This window comes from Coregonus clupeaformis, unplaced genomic scaffold, assembly GCF_020615455.1.
Source record: "Coregonus clupeaformis isolate EN_2021a unplaced genomic scaffold, ASM2061545v1 scaf0562, whole genome shotgun sequence".
Taxonomy (NCBI): domain Eukaryota; kingdom Metazoa; phylum Chordata; class Actinopteri; order Salmoniformes; family Salmonidae; genus Coregonus; species Coregonus clupeaformis.
Genome location: NW_025534017.1, coordinates 171,112 through 185,104, shown reverse-complemented (window position 1 = coordinate 185,104; position 13,993 = coordinate 171,112). Strand labels below are relative to the sequence as shown.

At 47.9% G+C, this 13,993-nt stretch overlaps 1 protein-coding gene across 1 annotated transcript in view; it reads right to left on the bottom strand.

The window, feature by feature from the left end:
• The window catches only part of LOC121582913 (ras-related protein R-Ras2), a 36,257-nt gene continuing 22,264 nt past the window's right edge, over positions 1–13,993 (bottom strand). Inside the window, exons 2-6 of the mRNA XM_041899068.2 lie at positions 5,180–5,267; positions 4,802–4,904; positions 3,459–3,567; positions 2,152–2,270; positions 1–662 (exon numbers count right to left, since the gene is read on the bottom strand). Of these exons, the coding sequence (XP_041755002.1) occupies positions 575–662; positions 2,152–2,270; positions 3,459–3,567; positions 4,802–4,904; positions 5,180–5,267 (507 nt within the window). The 3' untranslated portion in view covers positions 1–574. The remainder of the gene's footprint in view (positions 663–2,151; positions 2,271–3,458; positions 3,568–4,801; positions 4,905–5,179; positions 5,268–13,993) is intronic.

Here is a 13,993-nt window from a genome sequence, read left to right as displayed (position 1 = left end):
AACCTTACACGCTGTACTGTGGCGATTTAATAAGTCATTAGAAATGCGCTTTCAAAATCACAACAAATTTCACTTATGTACAGTAGCGGATTAGCACATGGAAGTAAAAACGGATATGGTATGACATACACAAAGCTTCATAAGATCATCTCTTTCTCTATTCTGATGAGAAACTGGTAACTAACAAACCTCTCATTGACATTCTGGATATATATATTTCTCATTCAATCTCGGCAGAAAGTACAAATGTCACTACAAGGCAAGAAAAAGTCCTTCAGAATACAAAAAATTATATTGTTTAGCTGATTTAAGAGGCAATGTTTAGTGTTAGGACTTTCTCATATGAATTTGATTAATGTTGAAGGTCAAGTGGTGTTTTTTTAACATTTGGCGTTGTCAGTTTCTTCTAGAAGTGAAGTCCGGGAGCGGGGTGGGGGGTAGCAGTTCCTGGTAGCTACCACAGGAGTCATGCACGTGGAGAAGGCAGCGCTCAGCCATCCATACAGGATGTCATGTCAGGCAGGGGGCGGGGACTGGTGACAGTAGCTGGGTGAGTGACAGTGATAAGGCCCACTCAGACGATCACACAATGACAGCCACTCTTGTCCTTTTCTTTCCGCGTGGGTTCTGGCGAGGGTGGGCATTCCTGTTCCTGGAATTTCCTGTGAGGAGAAAGTGCATTATTACATTATGAGTAAGCAGAGATAGAAGGATTCTAACAAAATAATCTGACTCATAACATCATAAAGCAACAATTGTTTTGTTCTGCCTTTGAAAAAACTATAATTAATTGCATTCAGTGTAGGTGAGATCACATCCTGTAGTTGTCTTCATAGAAATGGTATTCCTTTACTTCTACAGATAGATCATTGACATTAGGGCGTTCTCACATATGAGATTCGGTACCCTGGTTCAGTTTTCTGGAGCATTTGTGAGAATTCTACAGAATACATTTTGATTTCACAAGACCTGAAAATAACAGTTTCAGGGTGTAATTAGCAAGACGCACATTCTACATCAGTGTTTTCCAAACCTGGTCCTCCATTACCCCCAACAGTACAAATGTTTATTGTAACCCTGGACAAGCACACCTGATTCAACTTGTTAACTAATCATCAAGCCCTCAATGAGTTGAATGAGGTGTGTTTGTCAAGGGCTACATTGAAACTGTGTTCTGTTTGGGGTACTCGAGGACCAGGGTTGGGAAACACTGTTCTACATGATGTCAGCAAGCTAGCTTGTTTGCAACGAGCAAAAAAGTTCCACGCGACTCGCACTGCCGTGTCAATACCTGGTCCTCTAGTCCTAGATCTTGGACCCGCTACTGACGCAGGACCAGGATTCGTTTCAGCTAGGGTTAGTTTCTGTTTCACACATGCTTTATAGCTCAGATCACGGTACCAAACGTTCCAGGGTCCGGATCATAAGCGGCAGGTAGCTTAGTGGTTAAGAGCGTTGTGCCAGGAACCAAAAGGTCGCTGGTTCTAATCCCCGAGCCGACTAGGTGAAAAATCTGTCGATGTGCCCTTGAGCAAGGCACTTAACCCTAATTGCTCATGTAAGTCGCTCTGGATAAGAGCGTCTGCTAAATGACTAAAATGTAAAATAGGCGGATATGTGAAAGTGCCCTTAGTTACATTCCATGTGGAAGTATTGCATAAAGCACCTTTAAAATGTACCTGAGAAAGACAGACTAGTGCCAGTGAAGGAACAAAAGCTGAAACTACTTATTTCCTTCAACCCATTGTCACTGTATTCAGTATAGTAGGGTTGTGCTGCCACCTACAGTCAGTAATGAATCTAAACAACTCTACAGTCAGTAATGAATTCAACCACCTGATTACTCTAACCAACTCTACAGTCAGTAATGAATCCAACCACCTGATTACTCTAACCAACTCTACAGTCAGTAATGAATCCACCTACCTGATTACTCTAACCAACTCTACAGTCAGTAATGAATCCCCCTACCTGATTACTCTAACCAGCTCTACAGTCAGTAATGAATCCCCCTACCTGATTACTCTAACCAACTCTACAGTCAGTAATGAATCCACCTACCTGATTACTCTAACCAACTCTACAGTCAGTAATGAATCCCCCTACCTGATTACTCTAACCAGCTCTACAGTCAGTAATGAATCCACCTACCTGATTACTCTAACCAGCTCGTGGAAAGCCTGGTCTACATTCATACGGATTTTGGCTGAGGCCTCCATATACGTCACCTTGAGCTGTCTGGCCAGCTGCTGGCCCTCTTCCTGGGTCACCTGAGGGACGAAACAGGCGCAGGGATACATCTTAGATAAATAGCATGTGCTCTTTTGCATCACCCTGTGCCCCAGCTGGTGAAGGTTTCGCTTTAGGACCAATTGAGTGGTTTCAAATGATCAAACTCTGCCATCTGGGACACAAGGTGATGCCAAACGAACGCGCCCATACATTTTATCACACAGCAGCAGAGAGAGCGAGAACCCCCCTAACATATGACCATTGACAAAACACAAGAATCAGGACACTAGTGACATCTGCTGGTGAGGTTGAGAAACGCATGGGTCAGAGGGTTCACATCCAACTCCTACTGTATACCAGCCAAGACTGGGTCACTAAGAAATATGTAAACAATACAGCGAATGTATGACATTACATTTTCACATGCAAATAGCACCTGATTTCTATGTGCTTAGCTAGAATATTGTTGCTTCTGGTCCGTCCTAAACTATTACGACAAGATTAGAGACCAGGGCCCGTATCCACAAAGCATCTCAGTGTAGGAATGCTGATCTAGGATCAGTTTAGCCTTTTAGTTCATAATAAATAAGATTGTATGCCAGATCCTAGATCAGCACTCCTACTCTGAGACACTTTGTGCATACGGGCCCAGACCTCATTACAAAATAATTTATTCTACTGAACTAAAACAGCTGAACCCATTGATTTGCCAGTAATGGGTAGAATTGAATCATACTCCTCAACCAATATATTAAAGCCCACATTTAGACTAATTCATTTGAATGAATCATATTGAGTTATCAATTCTAACATTATATTCAGTCAATAAAAACAATTATGACAGTAATTGGTGTGATCAATGCATTTCTGTTTGATCAGATGAGAGAATGTGTTTTATTCCAGCAGGTGACAGTGTAGAGTCATGTGGGAAAGTGAACTGCAGCTGAATGCCAATAAAGGCCACAGAATGAGCCCTCTCCTTTTCACACCCTCCCTCCCTCCTCCTTTCCTCCGTCCCACAATGTTTTTGTTGGTCTCCTTCTCTTTGTCTACCCAAATAGCTCCAGCCACCACCACCACTATCCATTTTCCAATTTCAAAATGTAAATTATAAATCTTGCACATTTTTAAAGCTTGTTGCTTTATAATTACTTTCCTCACATCACCCTAACATGTATGTGTATTTACATTGTAGGCCTCTGGGCGTTAGGAGGACTGCTACTCACCTGTCTCTGGAGCTCCAGATCTGCTTTATTGCCTACAAGGATCATGGGAAATTCATCACGATCTTTGACTCTGAGGATCTGTCTTTGGAATTTGTAGATTTCTTCAAAGCTGTGAAACATAAAGCACACAGCATCACTAGATGCCCCCAGTAAACTCTACACATTACCCAGCCAGAAGGGAGCTTGATTACAACTACAAACTGTTACATAGAGCTCAGAGATGAAGATAAAGCTGAGATAAAGCTGGTGCCTCTGTGGTCCTCCCAGGAATGTTGCCTCGCAGTCACACAAATTAACCCCCCTGCCCTCCCCTCCCCTTCCCCACAGCACCCAAGCAGATGGGGTCAACGTCTCTGTGAATCAGACAGGGTGGGTGAAGGGTGAAGAGGGGTGCACAGAGAGAGAAGTCAATGAACTCCTGTGGTGCTGCATGCCTTAATGTTCCAGAAATGTTTGCATGAACATTGTAGTAAAGCCTTGGTGAACTTGTGAGCAGCCTCAGTACAGGCTTGCCTGCCTTCCATTGACCAGGGAGGGGTAGCCCTAAGCAGGTCTGTCCCTTTAAGCAGAGCTTTGCTCCCCGTTGACTTGAAAGGGTTTTAGCGTAATTCAAATATCATGCTAACTTTTTGAACCAAACGGCATACATAAAAATATCCCCCAGAGAGAAAGGGAAACAGAATGTAACCACAAACCCAGGAGTGCATTCTAGTGAATGGCCGATGTCGGGCAGCTTAGCTAGCACATAGTAAACGTGGAGAGACTTGACTAACATAAACGGAGGAAGGAAAGACTGTTTACAGCATAAACACAGGGAGAGAGGGGACCCTGAGGGGGGGGGGGGCTGAAACAAACCACCATCACATTGCTGTACAGGGACCAGGGGGGTGACAAGGGCCCAAAGACTTCCCACCACAACACTACAGGACAGCACATATAGAGGGGATCCATTCATTCTCATCTGGGTGATTTAATGCAGGGTTTTTACACAGAAAACCAAAGCCTTTGAAAAGAGGTGGATGTTCAAAGAGAGGTATATGAGAGAGGTAGAAGATGAGAACAAAAGAGAATGACGAAAACAGGTCGGCGAGAACGGAAGTGTGAGAGAACATGAGAGAGTGAGTGAGAGAGAGAGGAGCAGGCAGACAGACAGAGAAAGAGAGAGATAGACAAAGAGAGAGAGAAGCGTACACCAAGAGAGGAGCAAACAGAGAGAGAGAGAGAGAGAGAGAGGGAGAGAGAGAGTGAGAAAAGCGCAGACAGAGATATGTGCAGACAGAGAGAGGCGCAGACAGATAGAGAGAGGCAGCATGGGGGCGGCACGTGACTGTGTTGTCACTCACCTTCCTCTGTCAGTGACTGAGAAGACAAGCAGGAAGCCCTCCCCTGTCCTCATGTATTGTTCTCTCATGGCTCCAAACTCTTCCTGTCCGGCCGTGTCCAGGACTAACAAACACAGGGACAGTCACGTTAGACACACACACACACACACACACACACACACACACACACACACACACACACACACACACACACACACACACACACACACACACACACACACACACACAGTAGTACCTCTCCTGAAAAAGGTGCTGTACAAAACTAAACCCTCCAAGATGAGAACTGTCATCTCCTGTGAAGGCTGGTGTTTCTCAATGAACATTAGTGTTGTGGTCAGATTTCTCCTGTTTGTTTACAGGCTGAGGGTCTATACTTACTGTCAAGCCGGGCCGCCCTCTCGTCAATGACACACTGTTTTGTATACGAGTCTTCAATCGTGGGATCATAGTCAGTGACAAAGTAGGACTGGGGAGAGAAAGAGGGAGAGAGAAAGAGAGAGAGAGAGAGAGAGAAAGAGAGAGAGAGAAAGAGAGAGAGAGAAAGAGAGAGAGTGAACATGGTGTTCAGTAAGGACTGAGGAGACAGACAGCAGAGAAGGCAGAGAGATAAACAACCAGCATTGGGCTTCTATAGAGTAAACACTCCATCCACTTGTGTTGTTCAGTAACTCGTTGACCTCTACATTACTATGCAGCATGCAGGAGGTAAACACATAATCCTGGCCCGTGTGTTGTGAAAGCCAGGGTAAATACGGACTCACATAACATAACCACTCCACTGTTTCTGAGGGCCACAGGAAAAAGAGGTCATCTGGAGTGTTCATGACCAAAACACTGCTAATGTCAATGACACATCTGTCGTCACCGTTTCAACAATGACACTAATTAGCCGTCTTCCAGAGGCTGGTAATGAAGCAGTGACTGGGACTGCCTGTCTGTCTCCAATGTGAGCAGGAGGCTCGGAGTAGGTAGAGACAGGGCTTGAAGCCATGCATTTTATTATATTTTCTCTGCATGTTTTGTAGGTCTTTTCTGTGGGACTAGTTAAGTGAGAGCTGAGAACGACATACAAAGCCTGTCCTATATCAGAGTGGAACACAGTGCACTGGCTGCATGTGGACAGGAGGGGTGTACTCATTGCTGAGCACAACATTACATCACTACAGGTAAAAATATATTTACATTTTAGTCATTTAGCAGATGCTCTTATCCAGAGCGACTTACAGGAGCAATTAGGGTTAAGTGCCTTGCTCATGGGCACAGACAGCTTTTTCACCTAGTAGGCTCGGGGATTCGAACCACCAACCTTTTGGTTACTGGCCCAGCGCTCTTAACCGCTAGGCTACCATGAATAAAATAGCCTAAATTTGTTTAAATGCATGAAACATCTTTCCATTTTCCTTTTAAACAAACTATTGTGACAGGAGTGGCTCTAATCTGGTAGTGGATGAAATCAGTGTATGTGTATTGATTCATGGCACGTGGCCACCTACTTGACTGTGAAAAATATGCAATGCCTTTTTCAGTTAATCCACTGACGTAGATGGAAATATACTGCCTTCTCTCCCTGCCTCTTTCTCTCCCTCAATATACCCCTCTTTCTTCCTACCTACTCCACACACTCTCTAACTCTCTCTCCATATTTCTCCCTTGCACACATAAACTTGCCTCTTCCCATACTATTAGTCTCTCCCTCACATGAACTCGTTCCTTCTCTCTCCACATGCCTCTCCCTCTCCCCCCATACCTCTCCCTCTCCCCCATGCCTCTCCCTCTCTCCCCCATGTCTCTCCCGCTCTCCCTCATGCCTCTCCCTCTCTCTCCCATGCCTCTCCCTCTCTCCCCATGCCTCTCCCTCTCTCCCCATGCCTCTCCCTCTCTCCCCCATGCCTCTCCCTCTCTCCCCCATGCCTCTCCCTCCCCCCCATGCCTCTCCCTCTCTCCCCCATGCCTCTCCCTCTCTCCCCCATGCCTCTCCCTCTCTCCCCCATGCCTCTCCCTCTCTCCCCCATGCCTCTCCCTCTCTCCCCCATGCCTCTCCCTCTCTCCCCCATGCCTCTCCCTCTCTCCCCCATGTCTCTCCCGCTCTCCCTCATGCCTCTCCCTCTCTCCCATGCCTCTCCCTCTCTCCCCATGCCTCTCCCTCTCTCCCCATGCCTCTCCCTCTCTCCCCCATGCCTCTCCCTCTCTCCCCCATGCCTCTCCCTCCCCCATGCCTCTCCCTCTCTCCCCCATGCCTCTCCCTCTCTCCCCCATGCCTCTCCCTCTCTCCCCATGCCTCTCCCTCTCTCCCCCATGCCTCTCCCTCTCTCCCCCATGCCTCTCCCTCTCTCCCCCCATGCCTCTCCCTCTCTCCCCCATGCCTCTCCCTCTCTCCCCCCATGCCTCTCCCTCTCTCCCCATGCCTCTCCCTCTCTCCCCCATGCCTCTCCCTCTCTCCCCATGCCTCTCCCTCTCTCCCCATGCCTCTCCCTCTCTCCCCATGCCTCTCCCTCTCTCCCCCATGCCTATCCCTCTCTCCCCATGCCTCTCCCTCCCCCCATGCCTCTCCCTCTCTCCCCCCATGCCTCTCCCTCTCTCCCCATGTCTCCCTCTCTCCCCCATTCCTCTCCCTCTCTCCCCATTCCTCTCCCTCTCTCCCCATGCCTCTCCCTCTCCCCATGTCTCCCTCTCTCTCCCATGCCTCTCCCTCTCTCCCCATGTCTCCCTCTCTCCCCCATGCCTCTCCCTCTCTCCCCATGCCTCTCCCTCTCCCCCTCCCCAGTGCCTCTCCCTCTCTCCCCCATGCCTCTCCCTCTCTCCCCATTTCTCCCTCTCTCCCCCATTCCTCTCCCTCTCTCCCCATGCCTCTCCCTCTCCCCATGTCTCCCTCTCTCCCCCATGCCTCTCCCTATGTCTCCCTCTCTCTCCCATGCCTCTCCCTCTCTCCCATGTCTCCCTCTCTCCCCCATGCCTCTCCCTCTCTCCCCATGCCTCTCCCTCTCCCCCATGTCTCCCTCTCTCTCCCATGCCTCTCCCTCTCTCCCCATGTCTCCCTCTCTCCCCCATGCATCTCCCTCTCTCCCCATGCCTCTCCCTCTCCCCCTCCCCCATGCATCTCCCTCTCTCCCCATGTCTCCCTCTCTCCCCCCATGCCTCTCCCTCTCTCCCCCATGCCTCTCCCTCTCTCCCTAGTCCTCTCTGTATGCGCTGCATGCATGCCAGCCGCCATCACGTCCACTTGGCACTGTTCAATAATTCATCAGCGGTCCTGCATATGTCTGCAGCCTGCTCTGCTGCTCCACTGCACTGCACTACACTGCTGACCACGTGCCTGCAGAGAGAAAGAGAAGAGTCTACCTGCCGCTCACACTCTCATTTCTAACCTCCAGAACTTAAGGTTCATGCTCTCCAGTCGCCACAGCCTCAGCTATAACATCAGAGTCCCACTCTCTCTCAGTCTCCTAGAGCTCTACTCTCAGTGAGCCTGTTAACCAGCAGAGACTGGCTGTTCCTCTGCCGATCTCTCTCTCTCCGTGCTGGTTCCCCTGATTGATGAGGCTGCAGTACAGTGCAGGCTCAGAGAGAGCGAGAGCGAGAGCGAGAGCGAGAGCGAGAGCGAGAGAGAGAGAGAGAGAGAGAGAGATCCAGAAACAGTGCTGGCTGTGTCCAGTAATATATGTGATGGATCATCATATGGCTCATTGGGTACATCACCATTAGCTCCATATTCAACACAGGATTCCTCCCACTGCGGGGTGAGTGACTAACTGGGACAACACAACCACAACAGCCTCCCAGGGTGGGAAGGAGCTTAGCTCACTGATCTTACCAGCACCATTCAGTCTTCACTGTATGTACAATTTGAAGATAGTTACAATTGTGTTTGTGCTATCATGCCAACTCCTTGTCACTCCTTGTCATGCTTAGCTTAACAAGGACAGCGATTGAGTTGGCAAGAGCACAAACAAATCTGGGACCAGGCTACTGAACTTCTATTGTGCTGCCTCACACCACCGTCTCCATGACAACACTAGACAGCCATCACTGCACAGACAGCTGATCCTGTCCAGAGTCCAGACTGACTGGTCAGTCGCTCAATCTGCAGGGGGTCTGAAGTCAGGTCTGCTTGGACACACACGCACACACCCCCCCACACACCTAGCCACCGACCCCCCCACAGTGGACTCTCTTTGCACGGTGTCCTGACCTTCAGTCGCACCTTAACACAGATGCCAGTGGGAACTGAAAAAAACACTCCCTGTTCAAACACTCCTGAAATGCAAATATTATACTCTCAAGTGAATTAACCAACTGCTGCAATGGTAGCTGAGCCTTTTTCATAGAATTACGTTTAATTTGAATTAAAAGCAGCTCTGCAGCAGTAACTTGGAGAGCGGCTGAGGTTAAATCCCTTTTTAACAAAACAGAGTGCTCCTGTAGTCTGACAGAGTTCAGCCAACCCTTCCATAAATTACCTCTGATCCTGTGTGCACCAATTAGACAGCCTTAGACACATTTTCCATATGAGCACCAGTGTGTGTGTGTGTGTGTGTGTGTGTGTGTGTGTGTGTGTGTGTGTGTATAGAGTAGACTATAGAGTAGAGTGTAGAGTAGAGTATAAAGCATGGTGTAGAGTAAAGTATAGAGTATAGAGTGGAGCAGAGTATAGAGTAGAGTAGAGTATAGAGTTGAGCAGAGTGTAGAGTAGAGTATAAAGCATGGTGTGTAGAGTAAAGTATAGAGTAGAGTATAGAGTAGAGCAGAGTATAGAGTAGAGCAGAGTATAGAGTAGAGCAGCGTATAGAGCATGGTGTAGAGTAAGGTGTAGAGCAGAGTATAGAGCAGAGTTTAAAGTAGAGTAGAGTGTAGAGTAGAGTATAGAGCATGGTGTGTAGAGTAAAGTATAGAGTAGAGTATAGAGTAGAGCAGAGTATAGAGTAGAGCAGCGTATAGAGCATGGTGTGTAGAGTAAAGTATAGAGTAGAGTATAGAGTAGAGCAGAGTAAAGGGTAGAGCGGAGTATAGAGTTGAGCAGCGTATACAGCATGGTGTAGAGTAAAGTATAGAGTAGAGCAGAGTATAGAGCAGAGTTTAAAGTAGAGTAGAGTATAGAGTAGAGTATAGAGTATAGTATAGAGTAGAGCAGAGTATAGAGCAGAGTTTAAAGTAGAGTAGAGTATAGAGTAGAGTATAGAGTAGAGCAGAGTGTAGAGCAGAGTATATAGTAGAGTATAGAGCAGAGTATAGAGCAGAGCAGAGTATAGAATAGAGCAGAGTACAGCAGAGTATACGGTAGAGCATAGCAAAGCAGAGCGGAGTATAGAGTAGAGTAGAGCAGAGTATAGAGCAGAGTAGCGCAGAGTATAGTGTAGAGCAGAGCGTAGAGTAGAGTATAGAGCAGAGTCTAGAGCAGAGTAGAGCAGAGTATAGAGCAGAGTCTAGAGTAGAGCGTAGAGTATAGAGCAGAGTATAGAGCAGAGTAAAGCAGAGTATAGAGTAGAGCAGAGCATAGAGCAGAGTAGAGCAGAGTATAGAGTAGAGTAGAGCAGAGTATAGAGTAGAGTAGAGCAGAGTATAGAGTAGAGCAAAGCAGAGCAGAGTATAGAGTAGAGTAGAGCGGAGTATAGAGTAGAGTAAAGCAGAGTAGAGTAGAGCGGAGTATAGAGTAGAGTAAAGCGGAGTACTGAGTAGAGCAGAGTATCGAGTAGAGCAGTGCAGAGCAGAGTATAGAGTAGAGCGGCCTTTGGCTGACGGCAGCAACCCCTACAAGCCCTCCGCTCCACTCAGCCCCAGCCACTCAGCCAGAGGGAAGGAAACTAAACCTACACACCAGCCCAGGCCAGCAAAGCCCTCTGATGTCACAGAGGAGATATTCCCCAATTCCCACCCACCTCACCCACCTACCTCCCCACCCACCCACCCACCCACTAATTTCCACTGCTGCCTTCCAGCTCCCCCCCCACCCCACCACCCACTCCACACCATGACAACATTAGCGGTCTGTTCACCATGAAAAGAGGGTCAGTGGATCCAGTCTCTCTCTGTACTGATTTAGTTAGCCTACATTGTGCTGCAGCACTGAAGAGTCGTCTCCCTAGTCCACAGCTACTATACTAACCCTGTCTGTCTCTGACTCTCTCTGATAGACAATCTAACAGATCCTGTGTTACGACTGCTGGCTGCCAGCTTCATCTCCACCAACGGGAAAACAAGGATATGTGTAGGCGTGCAATAAACGCCATGCACCCACGATGCACCCACTTCCTCACCACACAAACAGCTTACCCATGCTATATATATACTCCTTTCTATCTGAGACAGCCATCCCACTCGTTTGGGTAGCAGTAGTCTCACGTAGATTACCGTTATAGCTGATCCAGCATAAGATAAACAGCCAGAGCAAAGCACAGCCATGGATTCACCAACCAGTTCTGTGGAGGGAGGCCGGAGATTTCTCTCCAAAATACCCAAGGCGATTAATTAACAAAAACACACATATTTGAGGAAAATGGTATGCCTGCCCAGTGGATCATAATAAGTGTGAACACAGCAGACTAAGAAGAAATGGCAGCAACACAGTTAGGAGTTAATTGCCTTCCATACGTTCCCTCAATGCCCTATGAGGATTCAGAGACCTTGACTTCCAAATCAAGAGCTTGAGCTTCTCTAATGAGAAAATGTAGATTAAATGGTAGGAAAAAATGTATTATCTCTTAGAAAAATTCTGCAAACAGCTGCAACTTTATAATATCCCCCAATCCCAATACAGCTCCCCTCTCAGCCAAGCCTGACCAATTCCAGCCCCTGGTCGCGCTGACACAGCGTTAGAGAGACACACACTACGGCTGGGCCTAGGGCAGGGTAGGACCGGGACACTGTGGAGGAGAGGTCCAGTAAGGGGTAGGGGAGACGGGGTAGGGCAGTACAGGACAGGGTTTGGGGGGTAGTAGGGTCCCAAGTCCAAGTGCAGCCATTTCAATTAACAATACAGTTAAACTCAGGCCAGACCACCTAGTGTAGACTCTAGAAATAGCCAAGTCCCACCCTGTCAGTGGTCAACACCCCAGTCCTGCCTGCCAACCCTTGATAAAGATGTATGAACCAGCTACCACCACAACTTTACCTTCATTTACAGTACCTGCACAACAGCAGTCAGCCATAACACAAATAACTGCTAATCTTACATTTTTGGGAAGTATGCAGGACTTGATGACTGCATACAAATACAGGTGATGAACTGAACTTCCTTTTCATGTGCATTGATTTATGGTAGGGTTGAACGAGTACCAGCTCAAAGCAGACCCCAGTGAGGCTTGGTGCTTTAACTCCAGACCTGCTTAAGACCTCTCAGATGTTTTTATAAGTGCAGCAACAGAACTCCACCCTTGAAGTAGAGCTGTTCCGGGGATTTGCATAGTCAGGCTTTCCCTAGATTCCCCTTCATAGCTAACTGAGCTTATCATGGATGTGAATGGGGAACTGGACTGGCCCATTATACTGGCTGTTATAGGGGTTGTCTACACTAACATACTGAGGGAGTGGTCACTGCTTCCATTAAGGGTGTTAGGTACAGTCATGCTGAGAGTTCACTAGGCTGAGCCACTAGCCACAGTTGGCCATTCAAAAAATGGACCCCCAAACATCCAGCTTCGTTGTCTCTTCGGGGTCAAAGTCCATTGATAAGGTTGTGTGTGCAAAGCACATGGTGCACTTTTCAGAATATAGTCCATCTGAGTTCATCTTATCTCTGTCCCCAGACAGACTTTTTACACTGAGCCGTCCTCTAAAACAGCCTTACTTGTGGAACTCCTCAGAGTAAATAAACACCTGTGAACATTGAGTTTCATTTGTGTCAGTCAGGCAGCTGTAGACTTACACCACTCCCCTAGCCGTCCCCTTCCTGTTCCCCTCCCCTCCCATGGCCTATCGGGTTAACCTCTGCTGAACCTGGGGGACTGTCCAGGGGCCGCCTGGCCTCCAGCAGCCGTCAGTAATCAACCATCACCCAGCACAAATAGCCACCATTAAGGGTTAACATGAAGCAGATGCGAGCGTAGGGGTTCTGCTTGTCCAATACTACAGTCTGCTCTACTCCGTCCCTCTCCTCACCTCCATGTGTGACTCCATCCCACTGGAGAGTTCCAGCCAAGAAAATAATTACAATTTGTTGTGTGTGTGAGTAAGAGAGAGAAAGAGAGAGAAAGAGAGGGAGAGAGAGAGAGAGAGAGAGAGAGAGAGAGAGAGAGAGAGAGAGAGAGAGAGAGAGAGAGAGAGAGAGAGAGAGAGTAGGAGAGAGCGGGATAGCAAGAGGGAGAGAGAGTGAAAGGCTTCCACTTCCTGGGGAAAAACCCACTTGTCCCATGAGCTCATGCACACCAGAAAGGTCAATTATTCAATAACTAATACACATGAAAAGGGAGAACAGAGCAGCACACAATGGGTCCACCGCCTTAAAAGGGCGCCAGGGACCTCTCTCCTCAGGCTGAAGGAAGTCCCTATCACTCTACTGTAAATGCTATTACACTGTTTCAATAGAAAACAGCACCACTTTGGAAATCTTTAAGGTGTACTGAAAACGGTTCCACTATTCCTCATAAGTAATCATCACATCACATCTGATCTCACCACATTTGAGGTGGTAGCTAGGGCTCTAGCATCTGGAATTATTTCATCTAATTGAATTCTTCCTTGATCTCAGTGAGCAGAAACTAGTGCCGATGTCCAGCATTACTGGTTGTTTTATCATATCTCAAAACTCATATCTAAACCGACTGAGCAAAGAGAGGAAAGGTCCAGAATGATTCGGAACAAAGGGTTGAGACCTGATGAAATGAAGCGTCCACAACACCCCTAGCCTGTCATCCTCCCAATGGCCAGATAGAACAGATCCCCTGGCCCCTGCCTCTGCCAAAGCTTCTCATTCAGCCACCCACACCCACACCCACACCCAGGCCAAGCCCCACTCCAGCAGAGGAGTCCTCCACCTCAGATACCAAAGTGTATTTAGCTCCCAAATAGATGTTCTCACTGCACTGGAGCCAGGGCTGAGCCACGGGCCGAGCCACGGGCCATAGTACAAAACATCACCAGGGGAACAACTAGCTAGCTGGCTCTCCATAGTTAGAGCCTTCTTCACCCCTTTGCTCAGGTCTCATTCTGTGTACATATACACTTTCAGTCTACTGAGGCCTCTGCTTTGGTCTCACCCCG